General features: G+C 38.8%; 2 protein-coding genes across 3 annotated transcripts in view; one reads left to right on the top strand and one right to left on the bottom strand.

Moving 5' to 3' along the window:
- The window catches only part of SEPTIN11 (septin 11), a 105,325-nt gene extending 96,929 nt beyond the window's left edge, over positions 1 to 8,396 (top strand). For both annotated transcript variants that reach the window (XM_066278642.1, XM_066278639.1), the window contains one exon: positions 6 to 8,396. In XM_066278642.1, coding sequence (XP_066134739.1) covers positions 6 to 9 — 4 coding nt within the window. In that variant the 3' untranslated portion in view covers positions 10 to 8,396. The remainder of the gene's footprint in view (positions 1 to 5) is intronic.
- CCNI (cyclin I) overlaps positions 7,454 to 26,523 on the bottom strand; it is a 30,108-nt gene continuing 11,038 nt past the window's right edge. Inside the window, exons 3-7 of the mRNA XM_066278645.1 lie at positions 20,323 to 20,451; positions 17,065 to 17,139; positions 16,780 to 16,920; positions 16,255 to 16,485; positions 7,454 to 9,223 (exon numbers count right to left, since the gene is read on the bottom strand). Coding sequence (XP_066134742.1) covers positions 8,780 to 9,223; positions 16,255 to 16,485; positions 16,780 to 16,920; positions 17,065 to 17,139; positions 20,323 to 20,451 — 1,020 coding nt within the window. The 3' untranslated portion in view covers positions 7,454 to 8,779. The remainder of the gene's footprint in view (positions 9,224 to 16,254; positions 16,486 to 16,779; positions 16,921 to 17,064; positions 17,140 to 20,322; positions 20,452 to 26,523) is intronic.

The raw sequence follows: 26,523 nt of genomic DNA, 5'->3' as shown, positions 1-26,523 counted from the left end.
TTCAGCTGACCATCTGCTTCTTGAGAGAGAGAAGTGGGCATCCTTCCTGTAAATTCAGGAACCACTGTTGTTTTATTTGACTTTTTTCTGTTACCTGCATCCTTTATATAAGTTTTGGGTTTGGGATTTTGTTATGTGGAAAAAATTCCAGTTAGCCATTTCTGTTTTATGTATTGGTTATTCAAACATTGTTTGGGTATCAAAGTTAATACCCAAAATTTAAGCTCAAGGGGAAATTGAAGTCACAGAATTCTGTTTAAAATGTTCCCATCACACACACACACACACACACACACACACACCCTTTGCTACCACTGAGATTTTGACCCACAAGTCTTAATCATGTTTAAAATGTGCCAGTATTGGGCAGATGACTTTTCTGCCTCTGGGACTCAATTTATATTTAAAGGTACCTTATAATAACTTTCTGGTCCATCCTGCCTTTTTATTTATTGTGAAGCTTTGCTTTACCTTGTCCAGAATTGTTTTGGACCATGGGAAATGAACCCCAAATAAGTACATATCCTGTCCCAAACAGCCTCATTAGCAATGGTTCTGACCCTCTGTGTCTTCCCAGAATTACCCAGATGGCTATCTTCACTATGTCTGCAACAGAATAAAATAAACTGCAGGGAATCTCTTACAATATCACCACATACCAGTGGTAGTCAACCTAGTCCCTACCACCCACTAGTGGGCGTTCCAGCTTTCATGGTGGGCAGTAGCGGAGCAACCAAAGAATAAATAAAAAGATAGATTTAAAAAAAAAAAAAGATAGATTTAACTATAGTAAGTTGTTTTATAAAGATTTATTCTGCCAAACTTAGCGAAAATCCAACATAAAGTACTTGGTAAGTAATTATTATTATATGCTTTAACTTGCTGTAACTCTGCTTTATAAATTTTATACAGTAAAGTTACTTCCCTACTTTATAAATCAGCATTACTGTGGAACTGGTGGGCGGTTAGAAAATGTTACTACTAACAGAGATACAAAAGTGGGCGGTAGGTATAAAAAGGTTGACTACCCCTGCCCACATACAAACACACATACTTCTGCCATTTGAGTCTGGTTTCTAATGCTAACCCATTTGTGACTAGATTATTAGCAGTCACCTCTTGGGGGCAGCTTTCATAGTAAAGGGACAGGTTTTCAAGTTTATTTCTATTTTAGAGCAAGAAATACACATTTTCAGTTACCTTTTAATTTCATTACTTGTCTGTAGTCTTTGCTTATTTCCATCACGTTCAGCCCCATTTGTAGGGAGGTCATAAAAAAACAACTGGTGGCATGAGTTGCCTGTGATGAGCTTCCCGAGTATCTCCTCTATTTAAGAATGGTAACATGGGCTTCTGATGAAAGGCGAGATGAAGGAACAGTCCCTGCCTCTTGAATCATTTAATTGGAAAGAAGTTGAGAGCAATTGGATGAGCATGCTGGCAAGAAGCTTTCTTTACTTAGACACTGTGATTAAATGCAAGTCAGATTCAACTGAGCCATTAAATGATCAAATCATGAGTAAAGAGCCATTCCCCTGAGTAGAATCTGTAAGGATAGAAATCTGCTGGTGACCAGTAATTTGAGGGGTAGATGGTGAGTACCGCTCCTTAAATGACACCAGAACATGACAAATTAACATACCAATTATATAGTAAACTATTGTGTGTGAAACCATTGTAGTCACTAAATACAAAAATTGTTTTTAACCTTATTTTAATATTTTAATATCTTTAGACTCATTTTAAAAACATTCTGCATCAGGTTATAGCCATTTTTTGAACAATATTTAAAAATCAAATTAGGCAGGATTATTTTAAATAGAGAAATATGTAGTTTATTGTTGCTATTCCTTTTGTCCCCTTTTAAGTCCCAAGGTTAAAGGAAGTATAATAGTAATCATCTTAATGGGAGAGGATGTGGGAACAAGCTGTTATAAGTGGGTGGCCTCTGTTTAGCTCCTTAGGGAAAGCTGGTCACACACACACACACACACACACACACACACACACCCCACTGGTCAAATGCACCATCTCTCCATCAGGCATTTTAAAGGGGTTTCTTAAGTGCTGATTACACTGGTAGGTTCCCAAGTTCTGGCTGACTGAAACCATCCCAGGGCTGATTATCAATAATACTTTAAACATTCACTTATTGCCTGACTGGTGGCACAGTGCATCAAGTGTTAACCTGGAACACTGAGGTTGCCAATTCAAACCCCTGGGCTTGCCTGGTCAAGACATAACGGGAGTTGGTGCTTCCTGCTCCTCCCCCCTGCTCTCTTTTTCTCTCTTTTCTCTAAAATGAGTAAATAAAACCTTGAAAAAATAATTCACTTATCCCGCGGTGGACTGTGGGAAAGCAAAGCAAGAAGAATCGAACTATCTGAACCTATTCCATTAATAACAGGTAACAGGCTCCCCTCCTGCTCCGAGAGACAAGAAGGGAGAGGAATGAGAAGCATCAGCTCATAGTTGCAGCACTTTAGTTGTTTGTTGGTTGCTTCTCATACTTGCCTTGACCCAGGGGCTCCTGCCAAGCCCATGACCCCTTGCTCAAGGCAGCGACCATGGGGTCATGTTGATGATCCCACACTCAGGCCAAACACCCCTCTCAAGTTGGTGAGCCTGTGCTCAAGCTGGTGACCTCAGGGTTTTGAACTTGGGACCTCAGTGTCCCAGGTCGACGCTTTATCCACTGCGCCACCACTGGTCACGCATCGGTAACAGGCTTTTTATTTTCCATTCAATCTTTGATTTCAGATAAAGACTGTGCCTTATTGCTTAGTGTAATATGGATGTCTAAATCAGTATGTGGAAAAGAAAAAATGTGGGAAAGAAAAAATAGGCCATCTTCCTAATATGTTTGCCCAGACTTTTTTTCCCATCAACTGTGCCTGTACCTGTTGAATGAAAATTCCTTCGCAGTTCTTCTAGTTGTTTTTTGTTTTTTTGCCTATCATTGGCCCACCTTATGGGTCAACAGTTCCAATATCTGAAAAACTAAGCACATAATTTTCACTCTGTTCAAATGACATTTCTACACAAAACCTTTTGCTTTGCAGATGACTGGCCATCTTTCCACCCTGGAGACTGGCAGTGATGGCAGTGTGGCTCACTTTAAATATCCTTATACTTGAATTCCTAAGACCATGATATTTTATACCATCTGGCTTTCAGAACGATCTCTAGCAGGCAGCTGGCACCTCCAAGGCTGGTGAAGGGAGAGAATGTGTTCATTGGAAGACTAATTGTGAGTCTAGGTGCCCACTCACCTCCCTTTCCAACATTACTATTGACAAGTAGCTGGATATAAATGAGATCTTTTGGTTGTCAGTGGAATGTGCTGGTGAGGTACAGATGATTTCACATGTGGGTCAAAATCAGTTACTTATTTGCAGTACTGAGTTTGTTGAATGGCATTTCAGTTCACGGTGGAAACTCTTTCAAAATTATGGCACCTTGATAAACCAGAGGAGGCAGAGGTTATATAACAAGGCTAGTCTCTGTCCCATGAAACAAGTATGTATGGGGGAAGGGTGCAGAATAATCTATAAAGAGCTTAGTTCAGTCATGCATTCTCAGCAGAATGCTTCTAGATCTCTGCACTTGTAATTCTCTTTGCCCTTTATTCACATCCATCCATCCACTTTTCCCACACCCTCCCTCTTTCCAAATATATACTTTTTTTATTCTATATACTATACCAGGTCTACATTAGGTGCTAGCAGTATATAGCCAGGCACTATGAATGGCACCTGTCTTTCCGTATACCTCATAAGCAAACTTCCAGGGTAAAACAGCCTTTTCTATGCTAAATTGCTGGCTAGATTGTGGTCTGAAAAACAAAAGCACACTCCCCCCAATTGCTTTTCAGTAGTTGCTTGTTTAAAGTTGCCATTCATTCTGCAGTGTTCTCTTGCCCTACAAACTAAGCTGTTTCTGAGAAATGAGAAACCAGCTCATTATGCTTTTCTACTGCTCCACTGTTGTGTAAGATAGTAAGGTCAACAATTCTGTGCTCTGAAGGTGGTTCTTTAAGAATCAAGAGAAAGGTAGAGGTTCTTTACATTTCATCCTTAACTCAGAAGTTCCTGGGAACTAAAAAACTAGAGTTGTAAGATCTTCTCAAATTTCTCTATTTGATCAAGTCCTTGCTTACCTCTTATTATACCTTTTTGGTAATCAAGAGCTGTCAAAGAATGTTATGTCTCTGTCCTTCATATTAGTTTGTCATAAAAACCACTAAACTCAGTATGGTAAGGGAAACTTTCGTTTTAATTCCTTGATGCAAGCTGTGCTACAAAAGCCTGCACTTCATCTCTTCTGATCTAATGATTGGTCAAACCCAACTCAAATGGAAAGCATCAAGGTTTTAATTTGGGAATGTCTTCTTCTCTTTTTTTTTTTTTTTTTTTTTTTGGTGTGAGACACATGTAGCCATATACCCCATACCATAGCAGCTCGTGCTCCTTTTCCAGGCCCACATGCACAAGCCTCCCATGCCGTAAGTGATGTGAACTTGTAACTTCAAATGATGTTGAATATTCCCTAACAACAAGAGATGAGTGTTCAACTATTTATTCCCATACGGTAATCCCAAACAACTCAGTTTCTCCCAGAAACTTAAAAGATGTTTCATTTTCCTAGAAGTACTATCTAGTGGCCAAAGCTCAAAATAGCAACAGGTATAGGTAACATTCTATGAACAGTTTAAAGGCTACCTTCAAGAATTTTGGAAGCTTTAGAAGTAACAATTACATGTTAGAAAAAATTTAGTGATATCAAATATAAAGATTAAAGATTTGAGATGAGTTAGAATTTGAAGCTTGTAAAAGTCTTAAACTGGCCCTGGCCATTTGGCTCAGTGGTAGAGCGTCGACCCAGTGTGTATATGCCCTAGGTTCGATTCCCAGTCAGGGCACACAGAAGCAACCATCTGTTTCTCCACCCCTCCCCATCTCCCTTCTCTTCCCATAGTCATAGCTCAGTTGGAGCAAGTTGGCCCTGGGTGCTGAGGACGGCACCATAGCTTCACCTTAGGTACTAAAATAGCTCTATACAGATGGGCAGAGCATCCCCGGTAGAGGGCTTGCTGGGTGGAACCCATCGGGGTGCATGTAGGGAGTCTCTCACTCTGCCTCCCCGCTTCTCACTTTAAAAAAAAACTTCTTGTCTTAAGCTATGTGGCATTGGACAATTATCTAACCCTCAACTTGCTAATGTACACCAGACATGCTGTCCTAGGATGGCTGTGAGAATATTTGGCACAGACTCTTCCTTTTCCAGCTAAAAATGTACTAACTAGCCCTGGCCAGTGGTTCAGTGGATAAAGCATCATCCCAGAGCACCGTCTTGGGTTCGATCTCTCTGGTCAGAGCACATACAAGAAGCAACCAGTGAGTTAACAATTAAAATGGAACAACTAAGTAGGACAACAAATTGATGCTTCTCTCTCCCATGCTACCTACCTCTTTCTCCTGTCTCAGATCAATGGGGTAAATATATTTTTTTTAAATTTTGAAAGAAAATGTACAAAATACCTTAGGGTGAAGAAAAGCTCCCCACCATGCTCGCCAAGCATCAGTAATTTGATCACATTTTAAGTGAAAGGCCACTGTGATGCTTTGGGCAGTAATGCTCAAGCAAAACTTTGTTTTAGGAACCCCAGAATAAGCAGACAGTTTGAAAATCCAGGTATATAGAGTACAAAGGACATGCATACATGTTGGTTCTAACAGGAGAAAAGAAATAATACTGGGGTGAGGGGGCAGGCCAGTGTTAATAACCTCAACAGTGGGAATATAAGCACAGATTCTCACATCAGCTTGGCCGAGTCAAAAAATACACTCTAGCCTGACCTGTGGTGGTGCAGTGGATCAAGTGTCGACCTGGAAGGCTGAGGTCACCAGTTCAAACCCTGGGCTTGCCTGGTTAAGGCACACATGGGAAGTGATGCTTCTGGCTCCTACTCCCACCTTCTCTCTAAAATGAATGAATGAACGAATAAATAAAAAAGAACTACACTCTAGCTTACTTCAGAACCAGAGGCAATTTCAGGAACATTTCTCATAAATATACTCAAACCTCCCCTGCCCCTCCACACTAATACAAGACATCATCTGTAGATAAAAGTTCTCTACATTATAACCAACTTCACACCAATCTTGCAAAGAGAATGAAATACATATTTAGCTTTTCCTAGTCTGATCTTCAAGCGGCAGAGCATGCATTTTTACTTTTTCTGTTAGAGGACTGGAGAATAATTTATGTCCATTAAGTTTATTCCCTTGCTTTTGTGGAGGCTTCTGAAATGATGTTTCCTAACCACTAGGAGGCACCAGACTATTATAGTCCATCATGGTCAAGTTTCCAAATCTTGGAAGAGATAGTATATGATGTGATGCCAGCATTTAAGCCAAGTGAGAATGAGAATAGTTTCAGATAAAACAGGATCTAATTTAATAGCAGGAATGTTCTTAATGAAAAGTTCCACATTATTCAAAAATAATGTGCTTTTCTGTCTCAATGAGTTTACAACCCTCAGAGCCATATTCTCTAAGAGCCCAGGTTTAGGGGACAGTGCTCAGGAGGGTGGGGTCTCCAAAGTACTATCATTTAATGGAACTATAGGTTAAATAAGCTTTGAGGCTTGACAGCTAGCAGCGAAACCAGTTCAACAAAATAATACTTACCAACAATTTTTGCTAAGATTAGAAAACCGCAAGACAAGTAATTACATTCTTCCTTTCACTTTAACTTGTCCAATTTAGCTACTGCACTACCAATGAAATATTCTGACTCTAGACTTAACTATCACTAGCTTTTTACATAACACAATTGTTACTCATCTGTTGAGTGGGGTGAAAGGGAATTTAAGTGCCATTTACTTTATAGAAATAGTGAACACAGGTACTTGTGAACTTCTTCAAGCTCCCACAATTAAGGAGAATTAAGAAAGAGCCAATGAAAAATTAGGCAAAGTGGGATATTGTTAATGTGCATCTGCAAAGCCAGTCTCTTGCTATCTTCACCCCAGAATTGTTCATTCTTTTGTCTTCCTCCTTTTACTTCCATGGAAGTAACAGTTTTTGCTGTGATTGGATTGTAAAGTCCTAAGTAGGAAGGTAGCCAACTCTACCACAAGAATTTCAAGGAGTCAACATTGATTGACATAAGAGTACTCTTCCTCTGCTAAACTGAACAAAATCAATAGGTTAAAATGCACTATTATCTAGGTGTGGGTCCATGCCTGCCCTCACAAACAGTTCCATTAAGTAAGTCTACAGCCAGTCTACCAGTGAGAAAAGAACATAAAAGAAAAATTCTTTGTCAAAAACCTACATCCTTCACATTTGAAATCCCCTTTCCTTCATATTTTATTTTCTGGAAAGCATATTCTTAGGATTTTGAACTTGTACCTCTTCACAAGGAGAAAAAAAGAGCTACAACAGGGTTAAGGACAACATTTATTGCTACCAGAGGCTTTTTATCATCAGTACATGGTTGTTTCTGACTGCAATACCTTCTTCAGGCTGTACAGGGAGCTCAGATTACAGAAGTCATTAAGAGAAATACAGGTAGGTTTGGGAGGCAGAGAGAATAACTTATTTCGAGAAAATCCTAATAGCTTAACATAAACGTAGGGTACTGAATTCAGTTATTACATGTTATAGTCCCAAATCATAGAGTCGCCCCAACATCTGGACAGTCTCTCCTACTGATTATAGAATGAAAAGGAGTTTATCAATTAAAACAAAAAACCCCTAAATTTTAGTTGTTACATGTTTCTTTGGTGAGCACCTGGACATATCACACATTTCTTATCCAAATATCAAAAGTGCTTTCAACAGATCTAAGGGTATCCTAATTACACACCACTTTTAAGCTTCAGTTTAGACAGGGGTCCCCAAACTTCTACACAGGGGGCCAGTTCACTGTCCCTTAGACTGTTGGAGAGCCACCACATACAGTGCTCCTCTCACTGACCACCAATGAAAGAGGTGCCCCTTCCGGAAGTGCGGCGGGGGCCGGATAAATGGCCTCACGGGGCGGATGCGGCCCGCGGCCCGTAGTTTGGGTACACCTGGTTTAGGATAATCAAAAATAAAAACAATAGTTTCCAAATCTTAGGAACTGAAATGAGACAAACATAAAAATCAATGTGGTAATGTGACTCCTTTTTCTGTTACCACCTCTGATTCATATGGGACAATTCTGAAGTACCCTTTTCAGATTAATTTGATTTTGATTCATGTATTCAACATGGCTGTCAAACAAATAATTTGTCCACTAAATTACTAAAAAATAATTTTGAGGGTTTCCTAATTAGTGGAAGTGAGGCTACAGATCAACATGCATAAAATTCATTAAGTATTCAATAAAAAAGCAAGCAAAAGGAAGAGGAAAATTAAGTCAGGGCACTGGAGATAGGGTTTGCTAGCTATGAAATTTGGAACTTAAAAAAAAATGAATGAACTTTTGACATGAGAGCAAGCTACATTACACTTTAGCAGAGTAAATGGTGGAACTGTAATACTACAAAGAAATTTTTTACTTTAAAATATAGTTGGATCTTTTGTATTTTATACTTTTTTTGGTCTTTAAGTGCTTAAATAATGTTGAATTATAATTAGCCACACTAATAAATGTTTGTTTGTTTTCTGGCTCACTTCAAATCAGCCTGATTAGGTATATACCTTTATTTAGCCTTCCCTGGTTTTCCATGTTCCTGTTCCCAGAGTAGCATACCTCAGTTTGCACTTAAAGGTAACACCTGAAGCTACATGACAGACACAGGCTGCAAAGGTGGACAAGGGGAAGCATGTCCCTCTTGCCTTGATAAATCAGTGCCACACACAGAACCCACATTTTCTGAAGCATTCTCTTCATTATAGAGCCGTTTGATTCCATCATAGAAGTCATCCACTTCCATTTCCTCTACTTTGCGTTTAGCAGAGGTGTGCTTGCACCCACTGGCAGCTGGGAGATGATGACAGAAGGCGTCTGTACCTCTGACTGGCACTTCCGGTTTGCTGTTGTCCTTGGAGAAATCTGGGCCTGGGACAAAGGAGGGATGTAATCTGAACACTCCTTTGTCACAGGTCACCAGGGTGTGCTTGAGGGGACGGTAGACGTAAACGGAATTTAGAGGAAGGGAAGACTGCAGAGTAGAAAGGTGATGTGCCACGAGCTCCCGACAGTGGATCAACTGGGAGCTATCCATCTGGGACAAGGATTAAAAAAAAAAAGTTGGTAATTTAATTAATGTAGGCTGCTCTGTCATATTTGCTGGCCACTGTCAATCTTGTGCCCTGTGCACCCCCAGCGCCCTTCCTCACCCCTTATCTTCTACCTCAAACTCACCTATTCCTCCAGCCTACCCATCATCGTAAGAATTATGTCCAAATCTGTATTTCTAATGCGAACCTCTTTGGAACTTGAATTCTGTATTTGCAATTTTATGCTGAACGATTCTCTTTTGTCCAGTGCTATATAACCAACATTTGCTTTTGTTCAGCCTATTCCCCTCATAGAAGGACCTTCACCCCACCTTCTTTGCCTCTTCTAAACTCTGCAGTGAAGACCAACCTACAGATAATATTCACTAAGAATTCAAGGAAGAAACCAAGTCAAGAAAAAATTTAAATAAGAAATGGGGGGGGGGGGAATAGAAAGGCTTTCTGGACTTTAGACTAATTTAAGTATGTTGTTTTTTAAATAGTAAGTAGGAACTTGGGCAAGTCTCATATTTGTAGAAAACAGCAGGCTTGACAATAGTAGGAAGAAATGTTTTTAATTTGAGAGTTAAACTAATTTCTTCTTTTCCTTAAGACATCTTGACTCTCCCCAGCCTCCTATAAGCCAAAGTCCAGAATCATCTGTTTCTATATCAATCTGTCATCAAACTTAACCACACTGTATCAGCATAATCTATTTAAATGTTTAGCTTTTCCATTACAGACAAGATCAGAAGAGGTAACATTTATTTTTATTCCTTAAGTTTTTAGCATAATGACTATACCTAGAAGGCCTTCAAAATCTTACCTCTAGTAAAGAGTCAAATTAGTCTCTTAGCCCTCTTTTCTCTGTAATTATAGCTATAGTCAGTAATCTTCCTCTAGCAATATATATTTATCCCCTATTCAAATTTCTTTGGTGGTACTCCAATGCCTACCAGCGAAAAGCAAACCTCTTTAGCTTGGTATTAAGAAGGCTGTGCACTCTGACCCCAACCTTCTTTTCCAGCCTTACTTCTAAGCATATCACAAAGAGTGCTCTACATGCTGCCAAATGGTCCTGCTCTCTATTCTGTACAGATCTTGCCCTTTCTTAGTTTATCCTTGCTCATCCTGTTCCTACTTTTTGAAAATGTATTTATTACCTACTTATTAACTTCCAAGTCTGGCTAATTAATTACCACCACTTTCCTGGAAGCCTACCATCTTGACTACTTAATTACCCAAGGAACACTTTCCAGTTATGTGTAATTTGATAAGCCTTTTTGAATATTTCTTAACCAAGTCTTATTCATACCTACATAACCTTCAGCATATAAGTGTGACTTTGCAATACCTCAGAAAAAATAAAGGAAAATAACATACTGTGCAAGAACAAATTTGGTCAAATCATTTTTTTCTCTAAATATATTCATTGCTTGTTACCCAGGAAAACAGCGGAACAAAGCACAAAGAAGAGGGATGAGATTTCAGAGTTCTTTCAGGGAATTGATAACCTAGCCATAGGAGAAGCACCCATCTGCTTCTCCACCCCTCCCCCTCTCCTTCCTCTCTGTCTCTCTCTTCTCCTCCCGCAGCCAAGGCTCCATTGGAGCAAAGTTGGCCCAGGTGCTGAGGATGGCTCCGTGGCCTCCACCTCAGGTGCTAGAATGGCTCTGGTTGCAACGCAGCAACGCCCCAGAGGGCAGAGCATCGCCCCCTAGTGGGCATGCCGGGTGGATCCCAGTCAGGTGTATGTGGGAGTCTGTCTCTCTGCCTCCCTGCTTCACACTTTAAAAAAATACCAAAAAAAAAAGCCTACAAAAGAGAGGTAATAGAAATAGATGATTTTTTTTCTTTTTTACAGAGACAGAGAGTCAGAGAGAGGGATAGATAGGGACAGACAGGAACGAAGAGAGATGAGAAGCATTAATCATTAGTTTTTTGTTGCGACACCTTAGTTGTTCATTGATTGCTTTTTTTCGTATGTGCCTTGACTGTGGGGCTACAGCAGACCAAGTGACCCCTTGCTCGAGCCAGCAACCTTGGGTCCAAGCTGGTGAGCTTTGCTCAAACCAGATGAGCCTGCACTCAAGCTGGCGACCTCAGGGTCTTGAACCTAGGTCCTCCGCATCCCAGTCTGACATTCTATCCACTGTGCCACTGCCTGGTCAGGCAAGAGATGAATTTCAAGTAAAAGGAAGACTGGGAAAAAGAAGTCAGGACTAGCAGAAAATGAAGAGCTAGGAAGGCATTAGAGATTCAAGTTTACAGGGCAAACATCTGAAGAGCTTACTGCTGGAACAGGGGACAGAATAGCATGACAGAAGTCAGGGGTCCCCAAACTACGGCCAGCGGGCCACATGCGGCCCCCTGAGGTCATTTATCCGGCCCCCACCGCACTTCCAGAAGGGGTACCTCTTTCATTGGTGGTCTGGGAGAGGAGCACATTGACCATCTCATTAGCCAAAAGCAGGCCCATAGTTCCCATTGAAATACTGGTCAGTTTGATTTAAATTTACTTGTTCTTTATTTTAAATATTGTATTTATTCCTGTTTTGTTTTTTTACTTTAAAATAAGATATGTGCAGTGTGCATAGGGATTTGTTCATAGTTTTTTTTTATAGTCCAGCCCTCCAATGGTCTGAGGGACAGTGAACTGGCCCCCTGTGTAAAAAGTTTGGGGACCCCTGACATAAGTGATGGGGTCAGATGGACCCAGGTTCACTGGACAACATGAAGCACTGAAAAATCCTACTGCAATCTGACCTTAGGCACCTTCAAGAAGAACTGAGAGACCTTGGTAAGGAGGGTCTGCTTCTTCAATTCACTATTCTAATTTTAAACTACACCACAGCAGGGAACATCTACTTTGACTACCACCTGGGTAGTGGCTAGGGAGACCACCACACCGATCTGGATAGAATTTAACATTCTAAGATTATCAAGGAGGGCCAATCAGTGAGAAAAAGGAGGACTCTGAGTAGAGCCACAGAACTAGAGTAATGTGAGAAGGAGTAAGAAGAGAAAAGGGTTTAGCCATCCCAGAATGGTGACCAACAGGTGCCATAAGAGCTAGCAGGGGTAGGGGAACAAGGAGGGACAAGAGGAAGCTTGCCTTTTAAACCAGGGAACACTCACTATACTTGGAAGTTCACAGGGAACACAGGCAGAGATAGTGATAGTGCCCCCCCCCCCACCCCGGCAACGCATGAGATGTCTGTGAGGAACCACTGGCAGTCCTCTCAAAACAGAACAATGAGAAACATATCAGGAGTAATTCTGGCATGATCTCACCAATCTGATGCAAGAATTTCCTATGCTAAATTAGAAATCCAGGATGAATTGTCTCAGGTCTAATCACAAAGATTTTAGACCTGGTGTTCCCACCTAAACATGAGTGAACTTAGCAAAGACAGAACTAAGTCTTGAAAAATCAGGGGCCATCAGCTTTGGGCCACAAGGGCTGGCCACCAGTCCAAGATGATTAGAGAACTACAACCAAGTCTCAAAGTCTCTCAAGTTTTCTGATCTTACTTGTTTTTAACTATCTCCCCCATTATAACTTTACTACTACATGGGGCAGAGATTTTCTTTTTAGAATCACTCCATCCCCAGTGCCTAATCATAGATTTGCCAATAAATGTTTTTGGAATATAACTATTTATATATTACATAAAAGATTGAAATTAGTTTTCCTTTTATTATTCTTATTAAGTGAGAAGAGAGGAGAGGCAGAGACAGACTCCCACATGCGACCTGACTGGTATCCATCAAGCTAGCCCCCTATGGGGCAATGCTCTGCCCATCTGGGACAACTGCTCCATTGCTTGGCAATGGAGCTATTTTGGCACCTGAGGCAAGGCCACAGTGCCATCCTCAGCACCCGGGGCCAAGTTGTTTGAATGAGTCATAGCTGCAGGGGGGTGGGGGTGGGGATGGGTTGTAGAAACAAGAGAGAGGATGGGAGGGGTGGAGAAGCAGACGGTTGCTTCTCATGTGTTCATGTGTGTCCTAACTGGTAGTTGAACCCGGGACTGCCACACGCCAGGCTGCCACTCTACCACAAGGCCAACCAGCCATGGTCTGGAATTGGTTTTCAAACTATGTCCAAACAGCTTACAGAAGGGAAGAGGCCATGTTGAGTAGGACTCTGGATCCAACAGATCTCTGCCCCAAACACATATTACAAAGTAACACTTTTCTATTTTGTATTCTGGGATTGTGTATAAAGATTCGTTGGGCACGAGGGAAGGGTTCCAATTCTAAAAGAAACTCTGAAAACCACTGGACTACAATCTTTAAGGTTTATGTGGTATTGAAAAAGCAGTTTTTTTGGTCTATTTTGTGCCTTTGAGAAAGTCCCATGTTCTCTAGACTGCAGGAATAAAATAAAGGAGTTGAACTAAATAATTTCTAAGAAGATTCCTTCAATTCCAAGTTTGTAATACTCCTTCAGAAAGGGAGGAAACAAGTTTCAGTGTACACGTTTCTCTTTTAGCACCAGAAGACTTAAGCAAGAGATTCTCCAGTGCTCTTTAGTAGAGAACAAGCCCTCAAAGCTACAGAATATACATGCTTTTCACAACATTCTTATTATTTATGCTTCCTACTCTATCCTTTCTCTGTGACACTGACACTTAATATAGCATATTTTCTGTGTACTAGCTTGGGAATAGGCATAGAGACCAAGTCAGGGGTATTTAGAGATATGTCATTTGTTCCAATAAAAAAATTTTTTTTAATATAACAGGCTTTCTATTAATGTCCCTTTTCCACTTCCACAGTCTAACATAATGTAACATAATGTAATGATTGATACTGAACTTCATTTTTCAACACTCTAGGTAGGCAAAATACATTTTCACGCTACACTATTCATGTATATGGTGGTTTATGATGCTTTCCAAAAATTCTCACAAAACAGCAACTATCTCCTGGGATTAGTTTTCACTACAGCATTTATTTCAATGGAAATAAATACTTCTCAATTATTTCAATCTAACATATGCTATTAAAAGAATAAATTTCACTTGTAAAGAAGAAACAGTCCATGTTACATTAACATCACATGTCCCAGGAATGTAGAACAAGCTGACCATGCTAAAAACAGGGGAACAAAACACATAGAAAAGAGATATAGTCCTGGCTAATATGTTGCTCTGATCATTATCCTTTTTATAAAAAGATGCTCAGCCTGTCTCTGCTCACAAACTAGGGCCTGAAATTCTCAAAGCTGAGAGGTAGCACTGAGGTACTTCTTATATGTGTGCTAACTTTTACAGCTCACATTTGTAAAGATCATCAGTTATAAGTATCATATATAAAATACCAAATTCAAGTATGATTCTATTTTCCTCTTATACTTTTTTATAAGCTCTTTGCTAAAGTTATTTTTATTTTATTTTATTTTTTTTTTTTTTATTTTTCTGAAGCTGGAAACGGGGAGAGACAGTCAGACAGACTCCCTCATGTGCCCGACCGGGATCCACCCAGCACGCCCACCAGGGGGCGATGCTCTGCCCCTCCGGGGCGTCGCTCTGTTGCGACCAGAGCCACTCTAGCGCCTGGGGCAGAGGCCAAGGAGCCATCCCCAGCGCCCAGGCTATCTTTGCTCCAATGGAGCCTCGCTGCGGGAGGGGAAGAGAGAGACAGAGAGGAAAGAGAGGGGGAGGGGTGGAGAAGCAGATGGGCGCTTCTCCTGTGTGCCCTGGCCGGGAATCGAACCCGAGACTTCTGCATGCCAGGCCGACGCTCTACCACTGAGACAACCGGCCAGGGCCTAAAGTTATTTTTATATTAAAAAATATTTTTAAGCTCAGAAGTTAACCCTTTACTCTAAACAAAATCCAATAAAATAAATCAGAATAACCAATGCCAAATGAGAACAGGAACATATAAAGGGAGAGTAAGTTCATAAGTCTTTTATGGATTCAGTTGGCAAAGGAGTAAGGTTTGCAGATATAAACCTGTTAAGTTCTATTTGGTGACATGAATAGAACTAATAAGAATTCTTTCAAAGTAGTTGCAAACATGTAGCACCATTACTAACTTTCCAGTGGAGTGAGAATTACCTCCACTAAACCCTTATATTTTAATTTTATATAGATGACTGGTAAAAATTTAACTGACCCATAACATTTTATACCAATCTGCAGATACAAGTTATAGATTAATCTCAGGCAGTAATAGGAACTAGCAGAACAAAACCTTTTTCAGAAAGATAGCTTTTACATGTCAAACTTACAAATACTTTACTTTCTAGCCAATACTAAATTATAAGCTTGTCTAAAAAGCAACTTATTACAATTTATGGTTTTGATTTATAAAATGAATGAAGTATAGAAGTATTACTACAATGAAATCTATAAATTCACCCTGGCTGGTTGGCTCACTGGTAGAGCATCAACCTGGCGTGTGAATGTCCCAGGTTTGATTCCTAGCAGGACACAAAGGAGAAACAACCATCTGCTTCTCCACCTCCCCCTCCCCCTCCTCTCTTACTCTCTTTCTTGCCCTCCTGCAGTCATGGTTCGATTGGTTTGAGTGCATTGGCCCCAGGTGCTGAGGATGGCTCTGTGGAACCTCCACCTCAGGCACTAAAAATAGCTCAGTTGCAATCATGGCCCCAGATGGGCAGAGCATTGTCTCCAGACAGGTGTCACTGGGTGGATCCCAGTCAGGGTACATGTGGGAGTCTATCTCCTCTCCTTTCACTTGGAAAAGAAAAAGAAACCTATGACTAGAAAGGTTCTTCATACAAATTAAGAGTATATTCCTGAAAATCATATTACATTTTTAAGATTCTTAAAGAAGAAGAGTTGAAAAGAATCAAGAAAATACTATATAAGCTTTACAGGAGAAAAGGACTAGCCCATAAATTTAAAGGATAAATTACTTCACCCTTGTCTACTCTTAAAAGTGGTTTGCCATTACAAGATTAGAAATGTCTTACAGTTTTATAACCACCTAGTAACCTTATTTATCCAAATAAGAGATATACTTATAACGAACACTGCTTAATTAGACTGACACCTACCTGTGCTTTCTGAAGCAGTTCAATTGTAAGGGGAAGCCAATCAGGAATGAGTTTCTCCATTTCCAAACTAACCATGGCCAGAGCAAGCATGGATCCTTTGAATTGCAGAAGTTGGTTGTAGGCCATACAGTGAAGTAGTTGCTTGGTTAGGCTCGTCAAATGTTGAGATGGGCTCATTTTGGGCAAACTGAAAAGTAACTGAGGCCTAGATGACACTGCAATGGCATGGAACTTTTAGGGGGAAAAAAAAAATCACAAGATCAGCATTCTAGTTTTACTTAAATATCTAGGTAAAGTATGTACAGAAATTGATGAAACCTTGGGTATTACTCAATTTTAAGTTTGAAATATTAGCTTCAGTGATTTGACATATATTTTAATTTCTATTTTTTCCTTGGCTAACTACAGCAAGTTCCCTTTTTCTATAAATTAGAACAAAACAAATGAGCACATAATCTACTTTTCAAGTTACTGAAATAGGACTACATATTCAAATCAGAAACGAAAGATTTCAGGTATATTTACAATGTGAAGAAAATCCAATGGTGTGGCTGTGTGAAGGTCCCAATTCAACTTATCCAGAATAATTCTCTCCATCCTCAGAATTTCAGAAGAAGAACATCCACAGAAACTGTCTCTTGCCAACACCTTCAGTACTGGAATTCTCTACCCAAACCAAAGGGCAGGGAGGAGAGGACAGGAAAAAACTCATTTTTAATTTTTGTTTTAGTAAACAAAAAGCAAGTAAATAAATGGAAAGAGATAATAAAAAAAGAGAGACATAACTAATCTTTAAAGGAAAATATTTACCTCGTCTTCCTCAACAGTCTTGGCGGCTAGGAAAAAGCAGCTGATTGCAATACAACTCAAGTATTTTGGATGGGCCTAAAATTTCAAAGAGGGAAGAAGCAACTTCAGTAATTCTTTAAAAAGTTAAAAGTTTACTTTAGAAAACTAGATGTGCAGATAAGACAAGTATGCATACATTAGATAGAATGAAATTAATCTGATTCATACTCATTACTTTCTAAGATCAGTTAACTTTTACCTTGACAACCCTAACCATATGCTATCTTATGGAAATACTAGGATCATTCCGTTGCTGGAAGTTCAACCAATGCTAGATAGCCAAAGTTTATTTCTATCCCGCAGAGAAGAGCTTGATTTTAGAAGACAATTTTAAATTTAATAAATGCCCCAAATTAAAAATATATATTGTGTGTATGTGTGTTTTTAAGCTAGTTTTTTTTTCTCTTTAACTGTCATATCACTTAAATTAAAATACTAGGTGTTAGGGGCATTAAACAGAAGAGACTATTCAAAGGATATTATTATTTTTCAAAAGCTTTAAAAAATTATAGGATAACAACAGATGAGCAGAAGTTTTCTAATTAATGTCCACCCACAAATAATTATATATTATTCAAGGTCCATGATAAGAATGAAAGGCTACAGATATATACAAAATCAGTTAGTGGGTAAAAACAGTTTGGGTCTGACGTTCATGGTAGGGCTTGAATTTGCCAGTTTTCCTTATCTATAACGAAGCTTTCTACCTTACTAGTAGAATAAGGATTTGCCAATCCAGCATCAGAATTTAGTTTTAAGTAACCAAAACAATTTAGCTCAATTATACTGAACACCACAGAGGTAAGTTATATATCACAAAGAAAAGCTGTGTCAACATGTACATATTCTATAATAAAATATTACATTCACTCCCATGAAACTGAGGAAGCCGACTGATGGCCAAGTACAGACCTGATTAATTAACTTATTTAATAAACATGACAACGACCACCGCCTCAGTACAAGTGGCATACAATCTGGGAATCTTAGAATCCTCTGCTTGTATGAGATAATAAAAGCTATCATCAATTAATACAGTTCAAAAAGTATTTCCATAAATATTGTCATGTCTATTACATCTTCTTTTTACAGATGAGAAAAAGAGTCTCAGAAGTTAGGGGACACCACACAAGTCATCTAGGAAATGAGTCAGATCTTGTAGCTAAGATAGTTTTCTAGGTATTTCCTCATATATACAACATATCAAACCCACTCACTTGCCTGAGGTAGTGAGCTCCTTACAAAGAAAGGAGCCCAACAGTTAACAACTTTGGGTAGACAATGCAACCCCGAAATCAAGGGCACCAATAATAAGTTTAGTAATAAAAAGAATACCAGCAGGAAATGTGTGATTTTATTTTTAAACAAACAGTTCTCGGTCCTGGATGTATATCAGGATGTTTAAATATAAACATATAGATCTCACCTATTAGAGGTTCATAACCCTTAGGTCTGGGAAAGGACTCAGGGTCCACACTTTTAAAGAGCTTCATAGCACTTTATTCTGCACAGCTAGAATTAAGGCTCCATTCACTGTTGTAGCCCTTTTATGGTATACTTTAAGTGCCCTGAGTTAAACTATGAACACATTTTAGATTAACTGATTCAATATAGACCAACCATTTCTAAATAGCAGTACCTAACGCTAATAACATGATAGAACCCATAAAAAAGAAATATAAAAAATGAGATTACATTTGGCAAAATACTTTTAGACACTTGCCCAAATTTGTTTAAAATATTTAATAAAAAGGGCAATAATAATCTTTCCTATAATAGAAGCTACAATAAGTTCATTAATAATTTTTTAAGAATATACAACCTAAGAAAGGACACTGACCTTAAATGTATCTTTCTCTGTGGAAGAGAGGTTAGTTGATAAAAGTAGGCATGTCAGATAATCCAGATTTCAGGTAACTGTGATCATTATAATTAAGGTTTTTTAGGTTCTTAAGAGTAGAAGTGAGGCCCTAGCCAGCTGGCTCAGTGGTAGAGCATCGGCCTAGTATGTGGATGTCCCAGGTTCAATTCCTGGTCAGGGCACACAGGAGAAGCAACTACCTGCTTCTCCCCTCACCCCTTCTCCCTTCTCTTCTCTCAATCTCGCTGTTCTCCTCCTGCAGCCATGGCTCCATTGGAGCAAGTTGGCCCCGGGCACTGAGGATGGCTCCATGGCCTTTGCCTTAGGCACTAAAATAGCTCAGTTGCCTAGCAACAGAGCAAAGCCCCCCTCCCATATATGGGCGGAGCATCACCCAGTAGGAGGCTTGCCAGGTAGATCCTGTTAAGGCGCATGTGGGAGTCTATCTACATTCCCCCTTCTCACTTAAGAGAAAAAAAAAAAGAGTAGAAGTTTGAAACATAAGAAGGTAACCGAATAACCACCCAAATTCTATGGCTTCTATTTTTTATACCTAATAACAAGAGTGTAGTACCTTCAGTACTGAATTCATTGTTCCCCCAGCTTATATATTCCTAGGCATACAAGTTACAAAAACGGAATTGCTTTTTCACTTTTTCATGCTTTGCCATTAAATGAATGCTAACTTTCTGCTTAAATCTGTTAAGGGCCTACTATGACTGATTTTGCATTACACAACCAAAGAAATACCAACAGGGACAATATAAAACTTATTCATATATCTGTATTTTGCCATTCAACAAAAATACACCAAGTTCTTTTATGACAGTTCAGTTCATCTTGTTATACTTATACTCTAAATGCACACCCAAGAAAGTATATATTGTTTAGAAAACCACATAATATTCCATAAACAAGATGTGACAGAGAAAACTGTGTAGTAAGCTTATACTTTTCTGGTTTGATTCACTGCCCACATTATTAGTACAGCAAGCAGTGTGTTAAAAGATGACTAAACATTCTCCCAATGTTATATGGTTTGTGTTAAAATCAGGAAAAAATTCATAGGTTAAAGTTAAAAATACTTATACCAAAAAAATTACAAAATACAACTAGAAACATTTCTGAAAATGCTTCAAGACAATGCTCTAACCAACAGAGCTATCTGGCCAGGGCTCTACATTTCTGAAAATGTAAAGCAATAGATATCATGTCTTCTTATTGGTATGCATATCGTGTCCATGAAGGTTTTCCCATTCCATTTCATCTTATAGAATATTTACTAATAGCCCCTGGTTTACTATACAAACCCTCAAAAAAGAGGTTGTGTTTAAGTGTATCCTAAAATAATTAATTACCTTTACAGTAGCTAAAAACCTGTCCAAAAGACTGCTGGCCAGGGCAAATGTTTCTGGGTAGAGGTTGAATTGGTACTTGAGTTTGGCCAGCCACTGAATCACTTCATCTCTCTGGGATGGAGAAACATTCTATAAGGGAGCAATTAAAAGATAAAATTAAAATAAAACAAGTATAATTTCAAGCTGTTATCAAGAATATGTTTAAAATTGTCTATTTTAAAAGGTTAGCAAATGCTATGGATTAGTGTTTATTTGTTAAAAAATGTTTTTAAGTTCATTCAAAATCTAGCAAATAAGATAAATGAAAATTTTACGTACTGGTTATAGCATTCAATATCAATATCCATATTCTCATTCTTTATTAAATACAATCTCCAGTATGTCATCTCACCATCAATAATTAAGTGAGGTGTCTAGATAATATAACATTTTAAAGTTTAAGTAACACTGTTATCAACTGATAATAATTTTAGAATTACCTTTTTCCAATTCTTGAGAATAATACAGTGAATTTTTAAGATAATGAAAAGGTATTAAAGTATTTTAAGAAATATAAATAAACTATGGTAACAGAATAATAGCCCATGAAAAGCAAAGCTAGTCAACAGGAACAAATAAAAGATACAAGGGACAATAGACAAATTACACATTTAAAAATGATGAAAGATCACTAAAGGGGAAATTCACCTGAACTAACTTACCAATGGAAATTATCACACAAGTAAAACACTTGTTTTAATCCTCCTACATATTATTTTTAACTGAGTACAGGCTTAATTTTTAGAAGGTACACACTTCAAAGCAGTAATGATTTAGATACCTTTACTCTTCTTGAATTTTGCAGGCACCAAAAAAATGAAAAATAAACTTAGTAATACTTAATTTACTAATAATAAGTAAAACAGATCCAGAGTAGTACTTCTGTCAGGTAATCAAAACAAGGTACAGAAATGACTCTGTGATTGGTAGAAAAGAATATTTTCAATAAGTGAGGGTTCCAAACAAGTACAGGTTTAATCCAAGCTCTGTACTCATAACCATTTTTTATGGAAAACTATTTTAAAATATATTACTTATCTTATTCCTTAGAAAGTATAGAGACCAAAGCTTAAAGCTTTCCTAATCACTCGGGTCAACTTTATGCAATTAGTTTCTACATCACAGAGAGAGAGGTATTAAGAGCTATTAAAGCATGAAGGGCTCTGTATCTTGACACTGTATCTCCTCAAACAGGTATTTCAGTTGGTATTTCTTCTCTCTTTGTGGATTTCTTTAGTGTTATGAGGAATACATGACTTGGTGCTCATTATAACCTCTGCTGTTACATTACCTAATTTCTCTTATCTTATTCCAACTCCACTTTCTGTCACTTTGCAGCTTCGGTATTACAAAGTAAAGTAGCCCAGTTTCTTTGCACTGGCCAAACCAAAACTAATTACACATATAATTTTACATCTAGATCTAAACTCAGTTATAATTAGTATTTCATAGAAAGTTAATTGCCATACATCTACTTTCTGTTCAACTTATTTTGTCAAAAAAAGACTGATCTTAGAAAACTGTACAATTAATACTGACAAGAAAATGAGATAAAGATGGTTTACAACCTTTTACATTAATATCTCACCATCAAACTGGTATTAAAACTGAACAACAGTATGAAAACATCTAACAATCAACATTTAATTCAACTCATATTAACATTAAGTGTCTATCATATTGTAAGTCCTAAGAATACAATGATGAATGAAAACTCACCATTTAAACTTCAAAATGTAAAGTCTCATGGTCAGGCAAACAATCAAAAAATGTGGAAAAAAACCCCCAACTATGGTGTAAGTAGTATTACAAGAAGTATGCATAGGGTGCCTGGTCCAATGTGGGAGCTTCTTCTCAGTGATATATTAAAAAAAAAGTGAGGGGAAGGAATGATTGGTCTCAAGGCAAGGAAAAATGCCACATGAACTTTAATCTGAAGGACAGAAATGTCAATCTGGAGGCAATAACCTACTGTTAAGCTCCTCTATTTCCAAACAAAAATCAAGATGTTTGAAAAGACTGCTACAAACCATACTCTGATGTTCAGTGATACAATTCCATGAATAAAAAAGAAACTTAAAGAGGTTCATGGCACTGAAGCTGTGGGCTTAACAGGTTCTAAGTGCACAGAGTAGAAAGGGAATTTATGTCCTGCAGAGACTACTGTCCAACATGACAGAGAAAACTGGAGTTAGGCTATTATGGCCAGGAGTTGGATATTCTCTCTTCAAAGAGAGTCTAAAAAAGGTAGCAAAACACTACTGTTGGAAGCTATAGCCTCTCCAAGAAGTTAAGAGGAAACGGACACAGCTCCACAGTTAAGACTCTGGGTCAAGCAGCTGTTAAGCATGGTGATTAGTTCTATAATATCCCATTTTCCATAGAGCCCTAAGGTTCTACTTTAAAATCCAGTTCTGGGGCAGGGGCCCCTAAACGTCCCTGGAACCAAGTGAAGGCAGTCAGAAAATTTCTGAATGGAGAGAGTTAAGCATTCAAGAGAAATTATATTCCTACCAAAAAAAAAAAAAATTTCCTACCAAGATGAGTTTTCATCTAAAATGCCAAAACCAGTAAGAAAAGTAATGTTAACTAAGCCATCCAAACAAATCAACGACAAGGAAATAAAGTCACACAAGGAGAGGTTTATGGTGATATAATATAATAAAAGCAGAGAGGCTTTTAGGGAGGCAAAAGAACCATTATCTAGAGTGCAATGAGGAATAAGAACACCATTAATTCCACCTTTAGGTCAGAGATACAACGGGGGTAGAGGAGAACAAACAAGAACAAACATCCCTAAAGACAGATTGTATTACATAACATGACTATCTGGTGTCTGACATTAAACAAATAACACAAACATATAATTCTAAAAAATGCCACAAAAGATGGACATAATGTGCTATTAGTGTACAAGAAAACAGCTATATAGATTTCCATATCATTGCGATAACAGATATAACTTACATAAAGTACAAATATAGAATACAGAAGGCACTCAAATATTAGTTTTTTCCCATCTCTAAATATACCCGATGCTCTAATGATGCCAGAAAAAACAAATTTACAAAACATTACATATAAAATCTTTTAAATAAATTATAACATAATTAGTTATGAAAGAGATCTTAACAATACTTTTGAACTTTAATATACCTTATATTAAAATTTGAGAATAGCCTGACCAGGCGGTGGCGCAGTGGATAGAGCGTCAGACTGGGATGCAGAGGACCCAGGTTCAAGACCCCGAGGCCGCCAGCTTGAGCGCAGGCTCATCTGGTTTGAGCAAAAGCTCACCAGCTTGGACCCAAGGTCGCTGGCTTGAACAAGGGGTTACTCGGTCTGCTGAAGGCCCGCGGTCAAGGCACATATGAGAAAGCAATCAATGAACAACTAAGGTGTTGCAACATGCAACGAAAAACTAATGATTGATGCTTCTCATCTCTCTCCGTTCCTGTCCCTGTCTATCCCTCGCTCTGACTTACTCTCTGTCTCTGTAATTAATAAATAAATAAATAAATAAATAAATAAAGACTTAAAAAAAATACTAAAAAATAAAATAAAATAAAAAATAAAAAAAATTTGAGAATAGATCCAAGAAAGCATTACTGCATGGCTGGTAGTATCATCACTAGCCAAAACTAAGAACAAAAAAACACACACAAAAGCTAATAGTTTGAGAAGAGTTCTTCTTGTTGTAGTTATTACAAATGGTATCATCTAAAATTTTCCATTTTTTAATATGCTTGGTCCTATTTGCTGGTATATAGAAATAAAATAAATTTTTATATATTGACTTTACTGAATAAGCTTACTAATAATATGCAAAGTCTTTTGGGTTTTCTGTGTAGTATACACAGTCAAGTGATAATGATTCTAAGATCACTTATTCAAATCAATTCGTATATGTACTAATTAAACAGAGATATTATTAGTATACATTTACAAAAATTAAATTCTATACGTAAGTAACCCCATTCAGGAGGGAGGATAAGAGTGAGACCTGTCCACCCACCTACTCAAACCAGATTGTTTTTCCTGACTAAAGGATCTGTTTTCTGCTTGTTTTTATTAAGTGAGAGGCAGGATGGCAAAGACAGATTCCCTCAGGAACCCCGACTGGGATCCACCCGACAGGCCACTACCAGGCAATGCTTTTGCCTGGCTGGGCCACCACTCTATTGCTCGGCAACTAAGCTATTTTAGCACCTGAGGCCAAGGCCATGGAGCAATCCTCAGCGCCCGGGGCCAACTTTGCTGAAACCATTCGTGCCCTGGACAGATAGCTAGATAGCTCGGTTAGTTAGAGCATTGTTCTGAAATGCAGAGGTTGCCAGATTGATCCCCAGTCAGGACACATATAGGAACAGACCTATGTTCCTGTCTCTCTCTCTCTTCCTTCCTCTCTAAAATCAGTAAAATAAACATTAAAAAAAATAATAATAAAATAAAAGAACCATTTGAGCCATGGCTGCAGGAGGGGAAGAGAGGGAAAGGAGGGATGGAGAAGCAGATGGTCACTGCTCCTGTGTACCCTGACCAGAAATTAAACCAGGATTTCCACATCCTGGGCCGACACTTGACCGCTGAGCCAACTGGCCAGGGCAGGATCTGTTTTCTCTTACATAAATTGCTTAAATAGGGTTAAGTTGGTTGAACAACTATTACCAAAGAGAACTGATTCAACAAGGTAAAACACAGGGCTTTATATTCTACATGCTGCTATTCTGATCATTAAAAGACAAATCCTCCCCAGCTTTAAACTCTAGAATGTTCACCATTACCTGGAAGATAAAGTACAATCCCTCAGCCATGGCAGGCATACAAATCCTTCTATAACCTAACTCTCTAGTCACACTCACCTTCCATCCCTTTCTGCCTTAAAATTCAAACTGTAAGAGGAATACTTTTATTTATGGTTCTTTCTTGATCCTCCCATGCTGTTTTACATCACTGTTTCCTATGGATGAAACATACTCCCCTCTCTTTTACCTATCTTATTATTTATCCTTCAAAAGCTTTTTTTCTTTTCTTTCTCTCTCTCTTTTTTTGTGATAGAGACAGAGAGAGAGGGACAGACAGGAACAGACAGACAGGAAGGGAGATGAGAAGCATCAATTCTTCATTGCAGCACCTTAGTTGTTCATTGATTGTGTTCTCATATGTGCCTTGACGGGGGGGGGGGCCTACAGTAGAGCGAGTGACCCCTTGCTCAAGCCAGACCCTTGGGCTTCAAGCCAGAGACCTTGAGGTCATGTCTATGATCCCATGCTCAAACCAGCGACCCTGCGCTCAAGCTGGTGAGCCTGTGCTCTAGCCAGATGAACCTGTGCTCAAGCTAGCAACCTCAGGGTTTCGAACTTGGGTCCTTTGCATCCCAGTCCAATTCTCTATCCACTGCGCCACCGCCTGGTCAGGCTATTCTTCAAGAGCTATTTCAATGGTCACTCTCCATCAGATACTTTCCCTTATAACTCAAGTTGGGCTAAGTACCTTGGTTGATTCTTGTTATGTGTCTTCACCAGAAATCAAACCTGCAACCTTGGCATTCTGGGACGATGCTCTAACCAACTGAGATTGACAATATAACAATATACTACAATCTTTGTAGAATAACATCACCTTCAAAGAACATGTTGTAATATGTCACTGTTGATTACACACTGACTCAAAGAGATAGCAAAAGAAGAAAGGAATGGTTCTTAAAAGTAGCTGTAATGGGCCTGACCAAGCGGTGGCGCTGTGGATAGAGTATCGGACTGGAATGTGGAGGACCCAGGTTCGAGACACCAAGGTCGCCAGCTTGGGCGCGGGCTCATCTGGCTTGAGCAAAAAGCTCATCAGCTTGGACCCAAGGTCGCTGGTTCGAGCAAGGGGTTACTCGGTCTGCTGAAGGCCCGCGGTCAAGGCACATATGAGAAAGCAATCAATGAACAACTAAGGTGTCACAACGAAAAACTGATGATTGATGCTTCTCATCTCTCTCCGTTTCTGTCTGTCTATCCCTCTCTCTGACTCTCTCTCTCAGTCCCCGTTAAAAAAAAAAATAGCTGTAATAAAGCTTTGAGGCTTACTAAAATGGGCAGGAATTCCTATATATCTCCATGTTGAATTCCCAATGCCTGGAATAGTGTTGAGAATATAGCAGATAAGTAATAAACT

This window comes from Saccopteryx bilineata, chromosome 5 (genome assembly GCF_036850765.1).
Source record: "Saccopteryx bilineata isolate mSacBil1 chromosome 5, mSacBil1_pri_phased_curated, whole genome shotgun sequence".
Classification (NCBI taxonomy): Eukaryota; Metazoa; Chordata; class Mammalia; order Chiroptera; family Emballonuridae; genus Saccopteryx; species Saccopteryx bilineata.
Note: the sequence above shows the minus strand (reverse complement) of the source record. Positions and strands in the feature narration are given on the sequence as shown.